This window comes from Carassius gibelio, chromosome A14, assembly GCF_023724105.1.
Source record: "Carassius gibelio isolate Cgi1373 ecotype wild population from Czech Republic chromosome A14, carGib1.2-hapl.c, whole genome shotgun sequence".
In the NCBI taxonomy this organism is placed as follows: Eukaryota; Metazoa; Chordata; class Actinopteri; order Cypriniformes; family Cyprinidae; genus Carassius; species Carassius gibelio.
The window spans coordinates 8,386,527-8,394,558 of record NC_068384.1 but is presented as its reverse complement, the minus strand read 5'-3'; the positions used below and the strand labels follow the sequence as shown (position 1 = coordinate 8,394,558).

Below are 8,032 nucleotides of genomic sequence, written 5' to 3'. Positions count from 1 at the left end.
CTTAATACAACAGACAAGAGAAAGTTGAAATATATAACAATGAATCTTGAAAACCTAGTAAAGAATTTTATATTTAAATCATGTTTTTCTCTAATTGGAGAATCAGCCGAACACACAAATGCACCTCTTTTGGCTCCTCCTCCACAGCTGGCTCCGCCTCCTTGGGCTGTGAAGCAGAGCCTTATGGGAGAGAAGAGAAACAGGGTCACGTGATCAGGAGTGTGAGAGCAGAACGGCTCGCTGCAGGTGTGACGAGACTCTTACGTGTTTCAGACGCTCTGGTGGATCTTCCTCTTCGTGGAGTCCTGCTCGATCTCTCCTCTTCTTCACCCTCACACTGTCACACACACACACACACACACACACACACACACACAAACAGACATTTCACACAAGCCATGTGTGCACCACATGAAAAAACTCACTACTGAGATTTTGTAATTATGACAAACTAATTCAAAATTATGCCATAGTGAGACAGTTATGAGATGACAAACTCTAAATTATAAAAAATAAAATTGAGAAATAAAGTCAGAATTGACAATAATAATATCATAATTTAGATTTTTTTATTCTTATATAATTTTAACCTTTTATCTCGGTCATACTTTTGACTTCTTTATTTAATAATTATGACTTGGTATGACTTAGTATGTCTAATTTCGACTTAAAAGCCCAATGTTAAACAATTATGACTGATAAGTCATGACTTAACGTGATTTTTTTCCTTACATGCCAGAAAAGGAGAGAGAGAGAAGAAAACTCACCTCTTTAGAAGCCGTTTGCTCTTTTTCAGCATCAGCGCTGGTTTGATTAGCTGCAGTCAGAAAAACAGCATTTAATTCAGGAAACCTGACATCTAGAGTCAGTGATGTGCTGCACATGTCACTGTTATTCATTCAGAAGCAGCGAGTGATTTCCTGGTTCTCTTTTGTGGTTCTGACACAGACAGCAGCAGGTTTATTAGACACACACACACACACACACACACACACACACCTGTCCTCTGAGCAGATGATCGTCCTGACTGCGTGCCGCTCTCCGTCTGCTCCACCTGATCAGATAACATCATTAGTGACACGCACATGATTCCTGTTTAAGATCTGCTGATGAAGTGATCCTGATCTGTTACCGTCTCAGAGTCGTCTGATGACTTCTGCTTCTGCTCGTCTGAGACCGATGCAGCGCCTGCATCAAACACACGGTTACACTGAGACATGCTCCACACACTCACCATCAGAAACACACACACACTCTTCATCATCAATAACCTGGGTCTGAAGAGTCCATCTCAGGCTCAACTGCATCTGTGGAGATCATCTGCGCAGGCTCAGCTGTGTCTGTCTCTTTACTGTCTGCAGTGATCGTCTGCGCAGGCTCCTCTGCATCTGTGTTTTTATGGTCTAAAGTGAGGGTCTGTGCTGGCTCAGCTGTGTCTGTCTGCTTCACGTCTGCATTGAGTGTCTGCGCAGGCTCCTCTGGATCTGTGGAGATCATCTGCGCAGGCTCAGCTGTGTCGGTCTCTTCTGTGTCCGTCTGCGCAGGCTCCTCTGGATCTGTCTCTTTTGTGTCTTCAGTGAATGACTGCGCAGGCTCCTCTGGATCTGTAGTGATCGTCTGCGCAGGCTCCTCTGGATCTGTAGTGTCCGTCTGCGCAGGCTCCTCTGGATCTGTCTCTTTTGTGTCTTCAGTGAATGACTGCGCAGGCTCCTCTGGATCTGTGGAGATTGTCTGCGCAGGCTCAGCTGTGTCTGTCTCTTCTGTGTCTGCTGTGTCCGTCTGCGCAGGCTCCTCTGGATCTGTCTCTTTTGTGTCTTCAGTGAATGACTGCGCAGGCTCCTCTGGATCTGTAGTGATCGTCTGCGCAGGCTCAGCTGTGTCTGCTGTAACCTCTGGCGTGGATCCCGCTGCATCTTCAGCGAGGGTGTGAGCAGGTGACACAGCTATGTCTGCAGGGAGGCTCTGTCCTGTCTCTGCAGCATCTGTAAGACCAGTCTTGATGGACTCGGCAGCATCTGCAGTGAAGGTCTGCATGGTCTCAGCTGTGTCTGTTTGCATGGACTGTGTGTCTGCCAGCTCGGCTGCTTCTGTGCGGACCGTCAGCGGGGATTCAGCTGTGTCTGCAGTGAAGGTCTGAGCCGTCTCAGCAGCATCTGCAGTAAGAGTTAGCATGGACTCGTCTGCGTCTGGAATGAGAGACTGGGTGGACTCAGCTGTGTCTGCAGTGGTCATCTGTGTAACTTCAGCTGTGTCTGCAGTGGGAGTCTGCGTGGACTCATCTGCTGGAAGTCTTTCATCGGTCTGCTCATCTCCAGCCTGAAAGATAAAAAACATTAACAGGAAACACTAGATCAAAAATCTACTTGATCAGAAGCAGCTTCATTGTTGACAGGGTATCCTGAGAGTATTTTATTACACGCCAACAAGACGCCACTGCAATCCAAACCAGCAAAGTGTTCGGTTCTGTGCAGTTCACCTGCTTATTTCATGTGAGCAACAATCTGAGACGGTCCTGCGTTTACCTCTGATGTCACTTCCTGTAGCCTGAGAGCCTCCGTCTCCATGGGCTCTGCTGTAGCGATCCCGGAGGACTGTAACCCACTTCCTGTAGGGAGCGTCTCCATAGCGACCGGAGAATCGGTGATGAGATTGGAGGAGCAAGCGGTGTCTGGATCCATGGAGAGCAGTGCAAGCGCCGCTTCCTTCATCTTCATATCGGCCTCCGCTTCCCTCCGGACAGAGAGCTCTGAGGCGGAGCTGTGGACTCCCATCAGGCTCAAGAGGGCGTCGGCTTCTGCAGTCAGTGGGCGGGGCTCTCTGACCACAGCGTCCTCGTCCTCAGGTTCAGGAGTGATGTCACTCAGAGCGGCGTACGGATCGTCTGGTACAGGTGTGGAACCGGAGACGGCGCCGGGTTCTAGTGGTTCTCCAGACTTGCTCTCGGACTCTTTCTCCACCTTCTTCTCCGATGTTTTCTTCACGAGCTTCGGTTTCTCCTCTTTCTTCTGTTCTGCCGTTCCTGGTTTACTCTTGGCTTCCGTTTTTTTATCTGATTTGCCCGCAGTGGGATTCTGGGGTTTAGACTTGTTCTTCTCCGTTAGGGATTTGACCTTTGAACCCGTCTCTGCCTTTCTGACCTCGCTCTCGGTTTCCGAACCGGATTTCTGCGGATGAGTCTTGTCCACAGACGAATCCTTCCGATCTGTCCGCACCTTGGTCTTCTCTCCAGGTTTAGCCTCTGGGTGACTCTTTGACCTCTTGAGAATCTCTTTAGGCTGTTTGTCTTTCTTCCGGCTGACCTCTGAACCCGTCTCGACCTCTGACCTCTCCTCTGAGGAGCCGGTGGAGTCCAGACGCCGGAGCAGCTTCGAGTCGCTCTTCAGTTTCTCTCTCTCGTTCACAGCAGTCTTTCCTTTCTTCAGGTTCGCTTCATCCACCGCTTCAGACACACTCGTCTTTCCTTCTCGAGAAGACACAGAACTCTTCCTGTCTGGCTTGACCTTTGACCCCTTCTTCTCATCAGCTGCTCCTTTCACAGTCCCTCCATCTTTCTCTTCGGCCGGGGTGTCTCCGCTCTTCCTGCTCTCCGTCTTGAGTTTGTGCTTGAGTCGTTCGTCAGGGACGCCGCGCTCTTTCTCCTTGCGCTCCTTTTCTTTGGAAAGCGGGTCTTTCCGAGTGTTTTTGCGGCGTTCTTCTGTCCCCAGCTCCAGGTCCAGGATGAAGGAGTGAACGCGGTTTTTGTCAGGGAGTTTCTCCTCACTGTCGGTCTTCTTCCTGCGCTGCTCCTCAAGATCAGACGGCCGTCGCACCGACTTCAGACTCGCCGGCTTCACCTGCAGTAACACAGAAGTGTTCACTACTGAGAGAGAGAGAGAGAGAGAGAAGAGAAGAGAATAGAAGAGAGAGAGAGAGACTTACATCTTTGCTGACTGAATCACTTTCGGTGTCACTTTTCTTCCTGTCGTCCTCTTTTCTGAAACGAAGCAGTCATTGAGGAGTGTGTTATCATCAGGTCTATTGATGCATCACATGTAGTGTTCTGGACACTGCTAGCTTTAGGGAACTGGTGGCTGTTTGCTCCACTAACCTGGAGTCTCTCTTTCTCTGTCTGCTCAGAGCCACTTTCTTCTCCAGGACCTTCTTCTCTTTTCGAGCCTCTTTAGCTCGGGGTCTCTTGCGATCTGTAAGGAGAAACTCACGTCAGAGACCAGATCATCCCCACACACACACACACACACGAGTGCTGGTACCCTGTTCCTCGTTCTGCGCTGCTCTCAGTCTGCGTTTCTCCTCCATCCGCTCGCGGTTCAGCTGCCGCTTCAGCAGACGCTCCTCTTTGTCTTTGGCCTGTGGAGGGAAAGTTAAATTATATCAGATTTCAACTAAAACAACCACCAGGTGAAAATGAAACATCACAATAAACTATTTTAAGGGGCTCGTTTGAAAATACTGATTTCCCGTTTTGAATTGATTTTGGTTTTGAAGAAGCGATACTGATTATTAAATTATTATCCTAAGATCCTCGATGCAGTTTTTAATGATAGCCACCATTTAAATGTTTATATTAAAAAAATCTAATTGGATTAAAAAGTATTTTATCATTAAAAAGTTATTACAGCTTTATTATTATAAAAACTGCCTTGTGTGCAGTTAAAGTTCAAAGTTCAGTTTATATTTGACTTTTATAAAACTGTGACACAGCCCCCATAGCTCCGCCGGGGTTTAGTGAAAGAGGTCCATCATCACAGTTTGTAGCGTGTCAAAGGTCACGGCGTGCTCTCACCACCGAGCGTCTGCGCTGCTCCACCGTCACCTCGTCATCAGAGTCGCTGTAGTAGCGTGAGTACAGGAAGGGCTTGTGTACGTATCCCTGTCTCACACCACGAGGCTTCTTCTCCGAGTCGTCCCCGGCCGGCGTCTCCCGCCCCCCCTCATCTAGACACAGACACAAACACACACACACAGGTGTCGGAGCGCTGCAGTGACACACACACACACACTGATCACGTGATGCGCTTCTCACCCCCCGAGCTGATCTCTCCCTCCTCGGTGGACTCCGACAGAGGCTCGTTCTCATCGCTGTCTCCCTCGAACGAGGACAGATCGCTGGTGTGGACCGAACTCACCGTGATGTCACTGAGACCGTCCAGATCAGAGTCCTCCAGGGAGTACTCTAACACACACACACACAGACACTCTAGAATCAACACTTTCACTTTAATTATTAGTCACTTTTGACTCAAACTCTTATTTCATTACTTGACTAAAGTGATGAAGAGGATTCTTCTGTCTGCTGTACCTTCTCTGAGTCTCTCTCTGGTCTTCTGTTTGACGCTGGAGGGTTTCTGGGAGTCTGTGTCTGTGCGGTTCTCCTCTCGGATCTTCCCTGAGGATTTACTGCTGTTCCCGGCGTCTCCCTCGTCCTTCACCTCCTCCGTCTCCTCCTCTTCCTCTTCCTGTTTCCCAGGCTGTGGTTCCTCCGGCTGCTCCTCCATCTCCTCGGGGAGGCTGATGTCCATCTCCTCGTCTCTGTGCTCGAGGCTCGGGTCAGTGCCGCTGGTCTCCGGGATCTGGACATCATCAGCGCCGGAGCGTCCAGCTGTCAGAGCAAACAGAAGGAAACATGACTCACGTTCTGGAGGATCTGACAGCGGGTTCTTCAGATGTGAAAAGCTCACCAGCATCACTTCCAGGTTCCACGGTCAGAAGTTCAGCTTCCTGGATTTCTGCAGGAAGGGGCGGAGCTACAGGAGGAAGCTCGTCCTCCTCCACGTGGCTGTTTGGAGACAGAAACTTCCGGACGACGCGCTCCACCTGCGGCCGAAAGGAGTGATGGACCTTCGGATCGACGACCTGAGCCACGATCCGGTCCACTCCCTGCTCCAGCATCCCTGACCTGCCGCACACACACACACGGTGAAGCTCAGGACACACACACAGACGGACAGACAGACAGACGGACAGGACACGTACTGCAGGACCAGCTGTCGGATGCTGTTTCTCAGCTGGTTCTTGTTCAGCTGTGGGCTCCATGTGTGGTTTGCCAGATGATTGGACACGAAGTTATCCACTCGCTGTCGTAAGTGCAAATACGCCGGCTGAGAGGAAGAAACAATCACATTACCTCTACTGTATCATACCGGCCTTTATTTCTTCAGCTCTCAATCTCTGTGTTATATGTGCGGATCATTTACATCTCATCTCACGGAGACACATTACTGGAGATATAGAGCACAGACTCATATTTACATAAATCTCCACTCTGCTGTCAGAAAGATCTCACTGATTTACAAGCAGCAGAGTTTAATGTCATAGTAAAACATTACATTGTGATGATGATGATGATAAGCTGACCGTTAGGTTTGAATATAAATCAGCGCGAATTTAAAAAACAAGCGGTTTATCAAGACATCCTCACACTCGCTAATCGATTATAAATAAATACATTATTAGTTCTATCTGTGATGTAGAAGACGGAAACACCGCGGTTATTTACGCTACTGCAGAGATCGCCAAGTTTACACAGTGTTAAAATCATGGTACTTTGGTGTTGTTGTGAGGTAAATGTGAGCGTGTTTTGCCTTTGTGTCCACGTCCGCGAGACAGTCTCTGCGGAACTGATCGAACAGACCCTCGGTCTTCAGGTGATTGACGATCATCGACACGAGCTGCGGGTCTCCGGGGTGAAGCGCCGACATCGCAGGGTCGAAACCGGCTGAACCCGAGCCAGCGGAACCTTCGAAACGAACCGAACCAACGCTACAGCGCTACAGAAGTGAAGCTCCCGCCGGAAGTTTATACAACGCACAGGAAACAGGAGAAGAAGAAGAGGAAACACGCGGAAATTCAGCGCCATCTAAAGGACACGCTGCAACGGATGTCTATGGGGAAGCGAAGCTTTTCGAAACATTGAATCAACTGAACCAATTGATTCACAAAATGATTCCTAGTTTCGAAGCACTCTAAACGCCTCACGCTGGTGACGCCTGCCGGTCAAAACTGCGTAAGTGCAACAGAAACATGTATAAAACACTTTTTACAAACAGATTGCAAATTACTGAGGGTGTAATCTAGTAAAGGCAATCAACAGATACTATTAAATATGAGGTGTCTGTATGAATGGCAGGGTTTGTTTGTGTGTTTTAATCAGCCCCCAGATGTGAAATACAAATAAAACGGATCAGAGATCAGGTAAAAAATAATATATGCACTGCTAATGGCGAACTATTCCAAGCAATTATGACCCAACGCCGGCTCATTTACTGAAATCATGTAGATACGCGATGCGAATCAATGGTGACTCTCAAAGTGACTCTCAAAGGTTTCGAAACTTCACGGTTGGTAAAAGGGGAGAAACGAACAATTGCTTCACACGCCATATGGTGACACCTGCTGGTCAAAACTGTCTCAACACAGACAAAAACAATACAATACTAATACTGCTTTTACAAACTCATTCCAACATTTGTCCACAAATGTCTCATAAAATGCCTACAAGCTGATCCGACATCAGGTAAAAATACCAGACCCTGTTTTGCAGAGATCATCGTGACGTGAAGCCACGTTTACAGACACCGCGTGACTCTGGCAGTCTGATGCGCGTTCCGATCCAGTTTCGATACAAATGATTGAGGTTTCGAAGCTTTACCGCATCACTCAGTCATCGGTATGTTTAGGATCCGAAAGCGTTCATATCAGACTTATTGAAAAAGGTTTGGCAGCGGTGGGATTCGAACCCACGCCCCCGAAGAGACTGGAGCCTTAATCCAGCGCCTTAGACCGCTCGGCCACGCTACCTGTAAGCAGCCGCTGTTCAGGACGCTTCTCGACAACTCAATCAGAAAGAAAAACTGTTATTAGAATACCTTTGTGTTATTGGTAAAGATTACCATTAACAACCAAGCCCTGCCAAGAAGAACGAAAATCGTTTTGCAAAACTGATTGTAGAATCCAATCTTATATTTATATACACAAGATAAAGCGATAACGTTAGTTCACTTAAAAAATTAAACGGTCTCTCACGCGCTGTCAA

At 48.2% G+C, this 8,032-nt stretch overlaps 1 protein-coding gene and 1 non-coding gene across 4 annotated transcripts in view; both read right to left on the bottom strand.

Annotated features, from left to right (window-relative positions):
* LOC128027406 (biorientation of chromosomes in cell division protein 1-like 1) overlaps positions 1 to 6,824 on the bottom strand; it is an 11,058-nt gene extending 4,234 nt beyond the window's left edge. Inside the window, exons 1-17 of one of the 3 annotated variants that reach the window (XM_052615013.1) lie at positions 6,582 to 6,824; positions 5,974 to 6,098; positions 5,679 to 5,896; positions 5,300 to 5,599; positions 5,024 to 5,173; positions 4,784 to 4,935; positions 4,251 to 4,347; positions 4,088 to 4,181; positions 3,919 to 3,973; positions 2,523 to 3,833; positions 1,626 to 2,316; positions 1,272 to 1,472; positions 1,133 to 1,188; positions 1,000 to 1,054; positions 768 to 817; positions 265 to 337; positions 125 to 180 (exon numbers count right to left, since the gene is read on the bottom strand). In XM_052615013.1, coding sequence (XP_052470973.1) covers positions 125 to 180; positions 265 to 337; positions 768 to 817; positions 1,000 to 1,054; positions 1,133 to 1,188; positions 1,272 to 1,472; positions 1,626 to 2,316; positions 2,523 to 3,833; positions 3,919 to 3,973; positions 4,088 to 4,181; positions 4,251 to 4,347; positions 4,784 to 4,935; positions 5,024 to 5,173; positions 5,300 to 5,599; positions 5,679 to 5,896; positions 5,974 to 6,098; positions 6,582 to 6,698 — 3,801 coding nt within the window. In that variant the 5' untranslated portion in view covers positions 6,699 to 6,824. Of the gene's footprint in view, positions 1 to 124; positions 181 to 264; positions 338 to 767; positions 818 to 999; positions 1,055 to 1,132; positions 1,189 to 1,271; positions 1,593 to 1,625; positions 2,317 to 2,522; positions 3,834 to 3,918; positions 3,974 to 4,087; positions 4,182 to 4,250; positions 4,348 to 4,783; positions 4,936 to 5,023; positions 5,174 to 5,299; positions 5,600 to 5,678; positions 5,897 to 5,973; positions 6,099 to 6,581 lie in introns of all 3 variants that reach the window. The other 2 variants (XM_052615012.1, XM_052615014.1) reach the window with 2 other exon arrangements.
* An 891-nt stretch (positions 6,825 to 7,715) lies between these two features.
* trnal-aag (transfer RNA leucine (anticodon AAG)) lies at positions 7,716 to 7,797 on the bottom strand. Its single transcript has one exon. It is a non-coding gene; the product is annotated as a tRNA-Leu (tRNA).
* Between the last annotated feature and the right edge of the window lie 235 nt (positions 7,798 to 8,032).